General features: G+C 51.1%; 1 protein-coding gene across 2 annotated transcripts in view; it reads left to right on the top strand.

The window, feature by feature from the left end:
* PPL (periplakin) overlaps positions 1-15,208 on the top strand; it is a 45,686-nt gene that overhangs the window by 26,939 nt on the left and 3,539 nt on the right. For both annotated transcript variants that reach the window (XM_054589547.1, XM_054589546.1), the window contains exons 4-21: positions 414-534; positions 1,110-1,235; positions 1,323-1,364; positions 2,738-2,899; positions 3,005-3,112; positions 4,066-4,161; positions 5,843-5,965; positions 6,112-6,258; positions 6,834-6,985; positions 7,894-7,991; positions 8,199-8,356; positions 9,266-9,444; positions 9,530-9,668; positions 9,953-10,146; positions 11,653-11,803; positions 12,527-12,610; positions 13,258-13,374; positions 13,877-13,969. In XM_054589547.1, coding sequence (XP_054445522.1) covers positions 414-534; positions 1,110-1,235; positions 1,323-1,364; positions 2,738-2,899; positions 3,005-3,112; positions 4,066-4,161; positions 5,843-5,965; positions 6,112-6,258; positions 6,834-6,985; positions 7,894-7,991; positions 8,199-8,356; positions 9,266-9,444; positions 9,530-9,668; positions 9,953-10,146; positions 11,653-11,803; positions 12,527-12,610; positions 13,258-13,374; positions 13,877-13,969 — 2,290 coding nt within the window. The remainder of the gene's footprint in view (positions 1-413; positions 535-1,109; positions 1,236-1,322; positions 1,365-2,737; positions 2,900-3,004; positions 3,113-4,065; positions 4,162-5,842; positions 5,966-6,111; positions 6,259-6,833; positions 6,986-7,893; positions 7,992-8,198; positions 8,357-9,265; positions 9,445-9,529; positions 9,669-9,952; positions 10,147-11,652; positions 11,804-12,526; positions 12,611-13,257; positions 13,375-13,876; positions 13,970-15,208) is intronic.

Raw genomic sequence — 15,208 nt, 5'->3', positions numbered from 1 at the left:
GCTTCCCGTGCTCATGGCTCTTGCCTTTGCTCTGATGTGGGTAAATTGGTACCCAAGACAGCAGGTGCAAGGGCCTCTCAGTGCCCCACAACAACCTGTGCCTGTCCTTGTCATGACCCACACTACCCCTGTGGTCCTTCATGGATGGTGAGCTCTAGAGAGCAGTGGACCTTCCTGTTTCCTCTAGAACATTCTACAGTTTGGGGCACACAGTAGGCCTTGGAGAAGCATTGATGGAAGGGGGAAGGAGGAAGGAACGTGGACAGGAGGAGGATGCAACGTTTGTATGGAACCCAAGGCCCCTGTCATCCTGTCCTTCCAGGACACATTGTGCAGAAGGGTGGGGGGCGGGTGCTCAGGCAGTGCCCCTGACAGCCAGCCTGCTAACCAGGGTGGCCACTCTCCCCACTCAGCATCCGTCAGCTGAAGGAGCGCGTGACTAACCTCCGTGGGAAACACAAGCAGATCTACAACGTGATGGTGAAGGAGGTGGACCCACAGGTCAACTGGGCAGCGCTGGTGGACGAAAAGCTGGTACAGCTCAGGCTTCCGCTGGGGAGGGGGCCGGGTGTGTCGGGAGAGAACCCCGCCATTTAATGCCACCACAGTCACACTGGGAGGGACTTGTGTTCCCGATGTTTTCTGATGTCTGTGTCAGTGAGAAGAGCGAGGCTCACAGAGGTGCAGTGCCTAGCCCAGAGTCACACAGCAGAAGTGATAGGGGCGGGGACCCTCCTGGGATCCCCCTCCGACCCTGGCTCATTGGGGTCCTGGCCGGCTGGCAGCTTTCCAGCCAGCCAGTTCTTCCTGCGCCCTCACCAGCCCATCTCCACCGTGGAGAGGTGCCACCACTGGAGCCCAGAGTCCTCTCTTACTCGTGTGACACTGGGCAAGGGACTCCCTCTGGCTGAGCCACCTGTGAAATGGCCACGGTAACCCTGTGGGCCTCTGAGATTGCTGTGAGATTAAGTGACACATAGATAAAGGTGACAACCTCTTGCTGCGTCCTTCACGGGGCCACTTCGCTCACTCCTTGGATGGCCCTGGGAGGAGGAGTCCCCAGCCCTGGCCCACCCCCTGCATGCATTGTCTTTGTCCTCCCCTCCCAGGACCAGCTGAGCAGCCAGAGCTTCGGGACAGACCTGCCGCTGGTGGACCACCAGGTAGAGCAGCACAACATCTTCCACAATGAGGTCAAAGCCATCGGGCCCCACCTGACCAAGGACGGGGGCAAGGTAGGCGATGGTGGTAGAGCTGACTGGGGAAGGAGGGGGCTCACACCTGCACCCCACCCTAACCCATGTCCTTGGCTCTGTTCTCAGGAGCAGAACAGTGAACTTCAAGCCAAGTACCAGAAACTGCTGGTGAGAACCGCATGGGAGGGGCTGGGACAGGAAATGTGTGCAGTAATATTTCAAACAGAATGGAGGGAGATGAGGTGGAAAGAGATGGTACCTCGAGCCCCTGCCTGAGAGGGGCCCCATTTTGCCCTGTGCTCTTGGAAAACCCCAGCGGATCCCAATCTGTCTCTTGGGATACAGCCTGTCCTACAGTTTGTTTCTTTTTTCTTTATTAAGTACCTTCTGTGTGCCAACTACGATGCCATATGCTTTATAAGCAAAAATTTTCTCCTTTCCTTTTTAAAACCTTTAAAGAATGCGTTGTTGTTTTTCTTTAATCCTCAACCCATGACATGCTTATTGATTTTAGAGAGAAAGGGAGGGCGGGGGAGACAGAGACTAAAAGACAAAGGAACATTGATGTGAGAAATGTCAATCAGTTGCCTCTCGCATGAATCCTGACCCCAACCAGGGACTGAACCTGCAACCTAGGCATGTGCCCTGACAAGGAACTGAACCCGTGACCTTTCAGTTTATGGGATGACTCTCCAACCAGCTGAACCACACTGGCCAGGGCTAGAATGCATTCTTTTAAAACTGCACAAGTGATGCATAAATGCTATCTTGTTGCAGACGTTTGAGGCACCTCAGATGTGGGAGTGACGGGAGGTAGAGCACAGCCATTAGCAGGCTCTGGAGCCAGACAGCCTCCAGAGCTGGTTGCTAGGGAGACCTTCAACGGGCTACTTAGCCTGAGAGCCTCAGTTTCCTCTTCCATACAGTGGAGTTACTGCGAGTACCAGTGTTTTGGGGATTGCTTCGCTCATAGCATTAGTTAATGTTGGAGGAGACCATAGCACAGTTTGGGCTCATGGTGACCCCATGTATGTGTTAGCTGCTATTCTTATTTGCAGAGCAAAATGCAGACATCCCTCCTCCTCCCCCATCTTCTCTGCCCACACCCCCCTCCCTTCTCAGATGTAAAGTCCTATCAGTTTGCTACTGTTCTTCTAGCCACCTATGCAGTTACCTGACAGATAAAAGTGGAAGCCACAGTTGCTAATGTTTATTGAGCACCAACTATATGCTGGACTTTGTGCCCTATGAGATCAATGCTGTCATCATCCCCATTGTGCAGATGAGTAAACTTGAGGCTCCACAAAAATGTCACTTCCGTGAGGGTTGTGTCTGTTTTGTTCACTGCTGTATCCCCCGTGCCTGGAGCAATGCCCTGCACTTAGTGCTGAGTAAATGTTTGCCGAATGAATGAATCAATGGGTTTTGGAGGGTCAGTGACTTATTCAAGGTGGAGGGTTCAGCAGGGCTAGAGCCAGACACTGCAGGTGTGGCGGGAAACCTCAGCCCTGTACTTCAGGTGGCTCTCCCCTGCCCCACAGGCAGCATCGCAGGCACGGCAGCAGCACCTAAGCTCGTTGCAGGACTACATGCAGCGCTGCACCAACGAGCTGTACTGGCTGGACCAGCAGGCCAAGGGCCGCATGCAGTACGACTGGAGTGACCGCAACCTCGACTACCCCAGCCGCCGGCGTCAGTATGAGGTGGGCGCTGGGACCTGACGGATGGGGGCAAAGGCCCAGGAGGGGGCACAGGGATGCCGGGCTGGGTGCTGAGCCCCTCTGATGTCCCTCGCCCCTCTACTGCAGAATTTCATCAACCGGAACCTGGAGGTCAAAGAGGAGAGGATCAATAAGCTGCACAGCGAGGGAGACCAGCTCCTGGCTGCTGAGCACCCTGGGAAGAACTCCATTGAGGTGTGTGTGCGCTGGGAAGGGATGCCTCCTCCCGGAGGCCCGAGGACAACCTCTGCTGTGGGCCACCTGGACTTGGGCAGCCCCCAAGGTAGAGGGGAGTCCTATGTCCTATGTCCGCCTGCCTGTCTGTCTATTTTGCCCTCTCGTCTCGGTCTGACCCTGTCTTCTCTCATTGTCTTGATCCTTTGCCTCATCCTGCTCTTGGCCCCCGGACTTCTGAAGCCTGTATGGTACCTGTTTCAGTATCCTGGGGCTGCTGTAACAATGATCACAAACTGGGTGGCTTTAAACAACACAAATTTATTCTCTCATAGTTCTGGAGGCCAGAAGTGTAAACATAAGGTGTTGGCAGGCTTGTTCCCTCTGAAGGCTCTAGGGGAGGATTCTGCCTTGTCCCCTCCTACTTCTGATGGCTGTCGGCAATCCTCGGCATCCCTTGGCTTGGGGGTTGCATCCCTTCTCTCTACGTCTCTATCTTCACATGGTTGCTGCCCTGTGTTTCTCCTCTTATAAGAACACCAGTCATTGGATTTAAGGCTAATCCTAAATCCAGAGATTCTTAACCAATTGTATCTGCAAAGACCCAGTTTTCTAATAAAGTCACGTTCAGAGTGCTTGGGGGACATGAATTTGGGGTGGAGATACCATTCAACTCTCTACAGTGCCTTTGTGAAAATTTTTAAAAAGCACCACTTTGTCTAGGCGGGCACAGCCCCTACTTGTCCCCTGTGCAGTGTGCAACACAAGCACCTGACCATGCAGCCCTCCTTGGCTCCCTGACAGGTCCCCTCTTTCCTCTTACCCCTGCGTAGAGGCTGGCTTCCTTTGTGGGAGCTGCACGGATGTGGGATGCCAGATGCTGTCTCCCCCGCCATTCTCTGGTCTGGAATCCCACTATGCCTTTTGGTGTCCCAGGCACCTGCCCAGCAGTGACCATCCTCTTCTCCTGGCAGGCTCACATGGAGGCCGTGCATGCAGATTGGAAGGAGTATCTGAACCTACTTATCTGCGAGGAGAGCCACCTGAAGTACATGGAAGACTACCATCAGGTACCTGCCGGCCCTGGGGCCCCATTGGTGGCAGCACGCAGCGCCTACTTGGCTTACTTTTGGCCTCGGTGCTGCTCCCTCCAGGAGCCTGCAGAGCGGCCTTCCTGGGCCTCCCACTGCCCACGCTGGAGTACATGGCTGTGCCTTGAGCTTGCCTGGCCCTTGTCAGTCTTCCCTGGGGGCCAGGGCTGGAGAGTGTGAGTTCACCAGGTCAATGGGAGGCCCACAAATGATGTGTGGGTTTTCATTTTGGTAAAATACATGTAATATGAAATTTGCTATTTTAGCCATTTTCAAGCATACAATCCAGTGGCAGTCATTAAATTCACAGTGTGGCAACAAACCACTTTCTTTCCAAACCTTTTTCATCGCCCCAAATAGGAACTCTGAACCCACTAAATAATTACTCCCCATTCCTCTGTCCCCCAGCCCCTGGTAATCTGTGATCTATTTCTGTCTCTTTGGATTTGCCTATTCTCTGTATTTCATGTAAGTGGAATCAAAAGATATGTGGCCTTTGGTGGCTTCTTTCACTTGAACATGTTTTCAAGGTTCATCCACGTTATAGCATGAATCGAAACACCATTCCTTTTTATGGCCAAATAATATTCCATTGCATGGATAGACACATCGTGTTTATCCAGTTATCTGTTGATGGGTACTGATTATTTCATAGAAAAATTTAAAAGTATTTTATTGACTTTTAATGGAGAGAAACATCAGTTTGTTGCTCCATTTATTTATGCACTCACTGGTTGCTTCTTGTATGTGCCCTGATCAGTGATCAGACTCACAATCTTGGTGTATTGGAACAATGCTCTAACCAACTGAGCCACACAGCCAGGGCCAGGAATGTCTTGTCTTTGTTTTGTTTTTAAGGTTTTATTTATTTATTTTTAGAGAGAAAGGCAGGGAGAAAGAGAGGAAAGAGGAACATTGATATTTGAGAGCAACATTTGTCAGTTGCCTCTCATGTGCCCCAACTGGGGACCTGGCCCACAACCCAGGCACGTGCCCTGACTGGGAATCAAACTGGTGACCTTTCGGTTCGCAGGCCAGTGCCCAGTCCACTGAGCCACACCAGCCAGGGCAGGAATGTGTTTTTTTTTTTAACAAGAGCTGCAGGTGACTCTTATGATTGAGTGGTTTGGGGACACCTGAACTCAGACGACACTTTTGTAACTCATGGTTCGGTGTCTTCTGCTGTAACTGCTGGGCTGTGAGCTTCATAGGGATCCCTAATGCCATTCATGGCTGCAGCCCAGGGGACAGCTGACAGGGAATGATGGTTCCAGAACTGATGGATTGAAGAATGGGCAAGAGAATATTCTAGAACAAAGTGGGGAGGCGTGTCCTCTGTGTAACAAAAATGGAAGTATAGGTAGCATTGTCATGGTGTCCCTGACACAAAGAAGAATGGAACTTAAGAGAACCAAGTGCTTACTAGTGTGTACATGAAGGTTAGTACGTCATAGCAGTGATGTCAACTGGAGTGGTGGGAAGGGACTTGGCTTGTTCCCGGGGAGGCCCTCCAGGAAGCCAGGCAGTGGAGGGCTGGGGGTGTCCCCAAGCCACAGAGGCCCAGCCCTGACTGGGATTGGACGTGAAGCCACAGCCAGGATTAGCCCCATGGGGTCTTAGTGATTTCATGTTTGTGATTGGGCCAACCGGTCTTCCCTAGTTCCACAAAGATGTGAAGGATGCTCAGGAGCTGCTACGCAAGGTGGATTCAGACCTGAACCAGAAATACAGCCCTGACTTCAAGGATCAATACCAGATTGAGCTGCTGCTGCGGGAGCTGGATGTGAGTGATGGTCCCAGTGACTCTCCATGTCCCCTCCCTGCCCTCAGCCCTGAGCAGGCTCTTCCACAGCTCCCACCTGCTGCACATCACCTCCCCCCTGCCCCGGGGGAGGCTGCACGGTCTCACCAGGGCATCCCTGTGTTCAGGACCAGGAGAAGGCTCTGGACAAGTACGAGCATGTGGTGCAGGGCCTGCAGAAGCGAGGGCAGCAGGTGGTGCCCCTCAAGTACCGCCGGGAGACGCCACTCAAGCCCATCCCCGTGGAGGCACTCTGTGACTTTGAGTGTGACCAGGTGAGCTGCTGCCCAGGTGCCCCAGGCAGGCCAGGTCCAAATTTGCCTCTTTGTGTCACTGAAAGGTCTTAGGGGTGACATGACTGAATACAGGGCCTCAAACATTTTCAGGAACCTGTGCTCATTTCTGTTACTGGGGGTCACTCTCTGCCAGTCTCTCCTACAACCAGTCCCTAGCTGCCCTGGCCTTCTGTGCTGTCAGCTTATCAACCCCAGCCACTCCAGAGGGGTCCCAGGGAGGCTTCTCACTGGCCCAGTTTGAGTTGTACCAGCCTAAACCAATCACTGTGGTAGTGGGGGTGGGGGGCAATGTCATTCTCTCATTGGCCAGGCCTGAGTGGTAAAGGCCTGGGAAGGAAGAAGGGAGAGACCACACGGACTAGGAATGGGGTGGATATCCTCAGTCCTTCCCAACTATGGCACAACATCTTGGGAAGATCTGAGAGGTGGGTTGACTTTAGATGCCAGAAATGGGGCGGGGCAGGGGCGTAGGGGCAAGATGGCTTCTGGGCTCCTAAGCCACTGGCTGAGGCAGTCTGTCTGTGCCTTCTCACTGTTTGGCCTGCCCCCACCAGGGCCTGATCTCAAGGGGCTACAGCTACACCCTGCAGAGGAACAATGGGGAGAGCTGGGACCTCACTGACAGCACGGGAAACAAGCTGACTGCCCCCGCCGTCTGCTTCATGATCCCCCCCACTGACCCCGAGGCCCTGGCTCTGGCCGACAGGTACAGGCAAAGGAGGGAGCCAGGATGGACTGGCTCCGCCCCTGGGCCCCTCAGACCCTGTTCACAGCCCTGGGTAACACCCCTACACCTGCACCCTCTTGGAGGCATGGGACAGAAGCAGATCCTGTCAGCCAGGCTGACTTGCTGTGTGTGAATGTCCAGCTGTGGGCACAGTTCAGTGAGCAGTTTCTCTGAGAGTGCCTCTGGGCCTTTGCACATGCTGTTCCCTTCACCTGGACACCTACTTACTGCCTGACTGGCTCAAGATTTGGCCTCAGCTCTGGGGTCACCTCTTCTGTGAAGCCTCCCTTGACTGTCCTCTTGCCTTCCCCCCTGGTTCCAGAAGTGCTGCTGCCTCTCAGCTCCCAAGCACCTCCTCCCTCCCACTGCACGTCCTGCTCTTCATCTGGGTGCTTTATGTATGTGCTGGTCTCATGGGCAGGGGCTCCTTGAGATCTACTGTTTCCAGGGCCTTGTTCAGTACCTGGTGCACAGTAAGGGCCCAATAACTTTGTTGAATGAGTGATTCTAGGAATGCCTTAAAAATGTATTAATTCAGCCAAGTATTTACTGAGCACCTGTGTACTCCCTGAGGGGTAACATCTTGGTAGGGAAGACAAAGGAACACACCTTTAGGTGTGTTTATCACTTTAGGTTTATCACTTTAGGTAATAAGACTTGCTGTGAAGACAGAAAAGAGGGAAGGAAGGAAAGGGTCCATCTGAACCCATGAGGAAAGACAGAGCAGTGTTTCAGCAAACCCTTTATATGTATTGTGATTTAACTTTTCAAAGCCCAAAGGAGTCAGATGGAAGTCGGGTGTTTGCCCATCCAAAGTCCAGGGTCTTGCATCTGGCCGGAGGGGCAGGAGGCTGCCCTGGGTCCCCAGCCCATTTTTGCTCTCACAGCCTGAGCAGCCAGTACCGAAGCGTGCGGCAGAAGGCAGCTGGGACAAGGAGTGCGCTCCAGCAGCGGCATGAGGTGCTGAAGGCAGAGAACCCTGGAGGTGGGTGCCAAGGCCACTGCCCAAGTCTGTGCGGGCACAGGGAGGAAGCACTGAACACGTGTTCTGTACTGCAGATGGGACAGCACAGGTTGGGTGCGGCAAGGATGGGGGGCTGGGCCAGCCTTGGAGGACTCAACTGACCTCCTAGGTCCCCTCCCTGGTACTCATGCCCCCATCTGCCACCTGACTCTGATTTCCCTCCGGCAGATGCCTCTGACTTGCAAGGGCGGCAGCTGCTGGCCAGTTTGGACAAGGTGGCCAGCGACTTAGACCGGCAGGAGAAGGCTATCACGGGGATCCTGCGGCCACCGCTGGAACAAGGCCGGGCTGTTCAGGACAGTGCTGAGCGGGCCAAGGACCTTAAGGTGCCACACCAGGCTGGGGGCATAGGCTAGGCCCCAGGCTCTCTGGGGTCCCTGCTCAAGGCCTTATCTCCCCAGGGGTGTGGGTGTTTAATGGGGACCACCTGCCATGTGTAACAAGAATTCCTGAGGTGTGGGGGAAGGGGGCTGTGCAAAGCCAGGGATCAAGGAGGTGCTCGAGCCCTGGCGCTCTGCTTTGATCACGGCCCCAGAAGAGAGGCCTGGTGAGGCTTGTCCTGCCTCTGCACAGTTCATCGCCTGAGCAGCTCAGCACCAAGCCAAGCAAGAGACCTGCAGTGCCAGGTGGTCGGGTGCCAACAGCATCCACTGCTCCACTCTTTCACACACAGTCTCCCTAGCCCTCAGGCACCCTCTGTGGCAGGGGTGATCACTCTTGGGTCTACAGAGGAGGTACGGGGCTCCAAGAAGTGCAGTGACCTTTGATGTGCCCTCACATCACAGCTGGTAGAGGCCAAGTTAAGGCCTAGAGGATGCCTGGTGAAGGCGTGGGAGCAGAGTCTGGACCTCCCCACGTCCCTTCCTAGGCAGTTTGGAGTTGTTGGGTCCCCAGCTATGAGAAGGGAGAGAAAAAGTACCTATATCCTAGGGTTGCCCCCAAAGATGAATGAAATGATAGTGCATGGTGCTTGGAACTTGAGTGTTTACTCTGGTAATTACTTGTTAATTTCACACCCTTGTGAAGCAATCTCCTGCTTCAGAATCCCTGGGGTGCTCAGTACAAATGCAGACTCCAGAACCTCCCCCCCCTACCCCCACGAGGCTCAGGGAGGGCTGTGGTGGCCTCTGCATTGCAATCAGAGCTGCCCCCAGCAGCTTCCCCTGCACTCTGAAGCTTGCAAGACACTGGGGCTGCCCAACTGTGGCCAACAGGAGGGCCTCTTGTCTCCACAGAACATCACCAATGAGCTGCTGCGGATTGAGCCTGAGAAGGCACGCAGCACAGCCGAGTGTGAGGCCTTCGTGCAGGCCCTCCCAGGCAGTGGCAGCGCACCCTTGCTAAGGACCCGGGTGGAGGACACCAACCGCAGATATGAGCGCCTGGTGCAGCTGCTGGACTCAGCCCAGGAGAAGTGGGTTGTAGGTGGGCGGCAGGGAGGTCTCACGGGGTCAAGGAACCAGGCAGGCACCCCCCTCACTCCTGACCTGTATCCTCAGGGTCAACATTGCCAACCGCTTGGAGAAGAGTCTGCAGCAGGGCTGGGAGGTGCTAGCCACATATGAGAACCGGCTGACCCAGGATGACACAGTGCCTGAGAGTGGCCGCGCCCTGGACAGCAAGAGGCAAGAGCTGGCGGTGAGTATGGGGACCCTGGGCTTTGGGATCACAGGGTACATGCTGCCAACCACTGAGTTTGTAGGTTAGTTTTCCTGGTTGTGTTCACTGTAACAAAATGGAACATTGCAGAAATGGCTACCAGATTTGAGGAGAAACTCAGAGGCAAGGCCCTAGTCCCTTCCTAGGCCCAGGCTTACCCCCACCAAAGCAGGCACCTTAAAGCGCCTGGGGCAGTGCTGTCTTGGCAGCTGCCCGCGGGAGCTCTGACCACAGCACTCACCGTTGGCCTTTCTACCCTGCAGGCCATTGCCTCTGAGCTCCAGGCCCAGAAGTCCCTTCTCAGGGAGGTGGAGCAGAACCTGCAGGCAGCCAAGCAGTGCTCCAGCTCCCTGGCCAGCCGCTTCCAGGAGCACTGCCCTGACCTGGAGCGCCAGGAGGCCGAGGTGCACAAGTTGGGCCAGCGCTTCGACAACCTCCGCCAGCAGGCTGAGCTAAGGTGAGTGGGGCCAAGAGTGGCCTTGGCTGAGCTAGTCTGCCTTGAGGCCACAAGAGTGGGATCTTCACTGACACCACCAAAGGCTGTTTTCTAAATAATTTCTGCTTTTTGAAAAAAAGCAATACATATACAAAGGAAAACGCTCAAAGTGACTATGATGACCAGCCCCTTCCCTCAAGATAAGCACCTTTACCAGTTTCTTAGAATCCTTCCAAAAAGGTGTACAACCTTTTCTGTACAAGCTGGGGTAGGCGGATAACACACAGAAGACAACATATCACGTACACTGTATCTTGCTATTTTTCCTGTCATATATTTTGCCAGCCTCATGAATCAGTAAGTTTTCCCTTCTCCTCTTCTGTCTTCTGAAAGAGTTTGTATAGAATGGATATTACTACCTTAAATGCTTGGGAGAACTCACCAGTGTGGCTCTGTAGGCCTGCAGTTTATTTTGTATGTGTGTGAAGGACTTAAACTATAAATTCAGTCTCTTTAAATAGGTACTGTTTGGTTCATCTCATTCTTGGAGTCAACTTCAGTAGTCTGTGCCTTTCAAGGAATTTGTCCGTCTTGTCACGTTGTTGCATTTATTGGCATAAAGTTTTTCCTAATGTTGTCTTATCCTTTTACTGCTGGCAGGTTCTGAGGCAATATCCTCTCGTTCCTGATGTTAAATCTTATTTTTTGTTTTTGTATATTCTGGTTTTTTTCCCTGATCATTCATTCTGAGGTTTATCAATGTACTGACCATTTCAAAGAACCTAGTTACGGTTTTGATGATCTTTCTCTTAGTTTCTTGTTTCCTGTTGCATTGATATCTGCTTATTATTTCCTTATTGCTGCTTACATTGGATTTAATTTGCTCCTTTTATATCTTAAGGTGGAAGCTTAGATTGTTGATTTGGAAGCATTCTTTTCTAACATAAACATTTAATTCCACATATTTCTTTCAGCACTGTGTCCCACACATTTTGATATGTTTTTACTTCTGGTGAGTTCCAAATTTTCCTAGCCCTGGCCAGGTGGCTCAGTTAGTTGGGGCATCATCCCGCACACCAAAAGGTTGTGGGTTTGATTCCCAGTGAGGGCGCATAAGGGAGGCAACTGATCAATGTTTCTCTCTCTCAAATCAATAAACATCCACTGGTGAGGATTAAAAAACATTAAAAAAAAAAAAAGATTTCCTAACCTGTGTGTTATTTAGGTCTTGTACTACAAAGTATCCCTGCACCTCACTACACATGCACCTATCTGCCTGTTCCTCAGAGAGATGTGGGAACTTAATGTTCCATAGTTTGCTTACCTATTCCCTCCCTTTCTAGTGAATGTTTAGATTATTTCCAGTTAAACTACATTTGGTCCTCACCCCACCGCCCAACCCCTCACCCCACAGACTTTGAACATACACAAAAAGAACACAGGTGACTGCTTTAAAAAGGGACAGGGGAAGCTTTTAGTGAGGCTTCTGCTAGCAGTGACAGAGGCCTGACCAGCTGTGCTCTGTAGGGCCCAGAGCCTGCGGAGTGCCAGGGCTGCTTATGATGACTACTGCAGTGGCTACAACCACATGCTCCAGTTCTTGACCAACATCCCGAGCTACGAGCCACAGGAAACAGACAGCCTCAGCCAGATGGAGACCAAGCTAAGGAATCAGAAAGTAAGACAACTGCTTCTGCATTCATAGGCATAGTCATCGGCGGGGGCGGCGGGCAGGGAGTGATCAGAGTCAGCCAGCCCTTTGGTGGAGGGGAGCCAGGCAGTGGCTGCCACTTGCCCTGGCAGAGCTATGATCTCATGGCACCTTGGCCCTGCCTGGTTCCTAGCACCTAACTCTCTGAGAAAAAGAACAGCCATGCTAACCTTTCCCTCCACAATGCCCAGCAGGGGTCCTGGCCAAGTGACACTCAGTGCAGGCTGGCTGAATGAGCAAATGGCTACAGAAATACAAGAGGTTCCCGCATGGGGAAGAATCCCATTTCCAAAATCCCGTATCTCTTGGGCAAGTCATTGAACCTCACTGTATCTCAGTTTCCTCACTCATACACTGCATAATGATGGTGCTTACCTCACAGGATTGTTGGAAGATTAAATGAAATAATCTAAGTTAGATATTAAAACAGTGACTGACATGTTGAAGCATGCAGTAAACACTCTTTTCCAGGCAAAGATAATTATCTTCTTGGCCCTTCTTCACAGGGCTTTAGAACTACCTTTGTAACAAACACATGCATACAAGGAAACCATTCACTGTACTTTGTACTATGGAGGAACAGTTTCAGATTTAAGGAATCCAGTAAATTTATAAAGGCCCCCCCCCACCCCGGGTCAAGGTGTTCTTTTTTATTTACTTTTGATTTTTAAAGTCTCTGTTGTTTTACAGAACCTGCTAGATGAAATAGCAAGAAGGGAACAGGAAGTACAGAAAGTCTGCACTCATTCCCAGCAGTACCAGCAAGCTGTCAAGGTGAGAAGTGAAATCCACCCAGAATGTAAAACATCAGGGCCTCTGGGAAGAGAAGCACTGGGCCTGGCAGCCCTGCAAACTGGCACAGCCCTACGCGAAAATAACATGGTACTAAGCAGCAAGTGCCAGAAAAGGGGTTTCTTCTGTTTGAAGCAGTAAACTGGGGAGAATTTATCCTAAAGGAAAAAAATACAGAAGAATAACAGTATAGCATAAACAAAATCATTTTAACAGCATTATTTAGAACGGCAAACTAGACAAACGAGAAATAACCTAAGTGTTCAGTAGCAGAGGAATGGCTAGGTAAATCATCATCCATCCACTTGCTGGATTATAAAGTCATCAAACTGATAAGCCAGATGATTTAGGAGGTGGTAACGTGAGTTAAATGAAGAAAGCATCACTCTCTAGGCATTCAGAGAAGGCCCAAAGGAAGCTCTCTGGGGTGGAGGGGAACTGTGGGCATACTTTTTCGTGTCTCACATGTTGTTCAGGGATGTACTGTTATGTATTGAGGATTCTAAAAAACTCCAGACAGTCAGTGCAGGGTGCAGCTGAGTGGAAGACCCCTGCAGTCAGCTGAAGGACTGTGAGAACATTCCAATCCCAACTGACCGTGTCTACCCTCTGCCATGTCTCTCCACCAGGACTATGAGTTAGAAGCAGAGAAACTGAGGTCCCTTCTTGACTTGGAGAATGGAAGGAGCAGCCACGTGAGCAAGAGAGCCAGGCTCCAGTCCCCAGCTGCCAAAGTAAGGGAAGAGGTGAGCTCTGTGGCTAGGCATTCTCGGAGTTGCCCAGCCTTCCAGGGAGCACGGCATGCACACCTCGGAGATGATGTACATGCAATAGGGAAACTGGGCCGAGAGCTGTCCTGGGTGCACACAGGTTTGGTAAGAGAAGAATGAACTTGTTCTGGGGCAGTGGCATTGCTATACCTAGAAAGACAGCCTGTTGGAGGTATTTGGGTCAGAGCCGTGGATTAGAGAGGTTCCCACTTTGCTCCCAGCACCCAGTAGGTACATAGGAGGCTGAGGTTATTTCCTCTACACAACATTAATGCTCAAACAGATCTGCTCTAAGCCACTGAGAATTTAGACCTCCGACTAAATCCATTTTTCTCTCTACTGAATAAGACTGTTGTAGAATGCCAGGTAGGACGGGGCAAGAAGCTCCTCTATCCCCAAATGCCAGGCTTTTCAAAACGTCTCCTGGCTCTTTCTCGCTTAGCCTGTTGACTCCTGTTTGCTGTATGCTCTCCTGTAGGAAGCGGCTCTTGCCGCCAAGTTCACTGAAGTTAGTGCCATCAACAGACAGAGGCTGCAGAACCTGGAGTTTGCTCTGAATCTGCTGAAACAGGTAATGAATCTTAGTGTAACACAACATCCTACTCAAAACTGTCCCAACACGTGAGAAACAAGACTCACTAAGCCTCAAAGAAAACAGCCTGTAAGCTAGTGGGAATGTCCCCCTTGCAAACATGGCTCGGCAGCACGAGTGCAAATACTGGCCCAAGCCAATGACTCTGCTGACTTGAGTATAACTGAGGTATTCCATCTGACAGACATTTGCTGAGTATCCAGTAAAAGGTAACATTTTTAAAAGTCCGTAACATTTATGACAGAACCGTAATAACAAGAAACTGGAAGCAACTCAATATTCATTAGCAATGGCTAATTTAATGATGATCTGTCCATATATAGGTATTAAACAGTGAAGTAGAGCTCTCTATACTGCTGTGGAATGCTGTCTCTGTATATGTATATACATTAAGTGCAACAAGCAGGGTGCAGAAAAGGGGACCTACCACTTGCAAAGAAAAATAAACATGGCACAGACTAAAAATATACTTCGTGTAAGATGACAGATACCCTTCTAGCAATAGTACAGGACCAGAGGTGGAAGACTATGATTTCGCTTCACACTCTTATATGGTTTTAAAATATATTACCAGATGCCTGTAAAAAAAAACAAAAAACAAAAAAACACCCTGAATTGTTTTACTTTTTTTTTTTTAAATCCTCACCTGAGGATATGTTTATTGATTTCAGAGAGAAAATGTGTGTGGGGGGGCGGGGGGAATCACTGATGTGAGAAACACATCAATGCGCCCCAGTCAGGAATCAAACCTGCAACCTAGGTATGTGCCCTGACCAGGGATCAAATCCATGACCCTTTGGTGTACAGGACAGTGCTCCAACCAAGTGAGCCACCTGGCCAGGGCTGTAGTCCATTTTCATTTTTTATTAAGTTTATTTTTTTTAAGGTTTTATTTATTTATTTTTAGAGAGGGGAAGGGAGAGAGAAAAGGGAAACATCAATGTGTGGTTGCCCCTCACATACCTGCTACTGGGGACCTGGCCAGCACCCAGGCATGTGCCCTGACTGGGAATCAAACCAGCGACCCTTTTGTTCACATGCCAGCACTCAATCCACCAAGCCACACCAGCCAGGGATGTTTTACCATTTTTAAAAGTAACTCTAGAACTCCTGCAAACCCAGCATTTTGGGTCCCTTGCAGATTACAGGACAACCAGTCTGACCTGTTCACAAGTGACCAGGTGGCAACAGTCTGTGAGGAGAATCTGGCTTTAACCA

This window comes from Pteronotus mesoamericanus, unplaced genomic scaffold, assembly GCF_021234165.1.
Source record: "Pteronotus mesoamericanus isolate MK-2021 breed Mesoamerican mustached bat unplaced genomic scaffold, CSHL_Meso_final scaffold_167, whole genome shotgun sequence".
Classification (NCBI taxonomy): Eukaryota; Metazoa; Chordata; class Mammalia; order Chiroptera; family Mormoopidae; genus Pteronotus; species Pteronotus mesoamericanus.
This window is presented reverse-complemented; position numbering and strand designations above follow the sequence as displayed.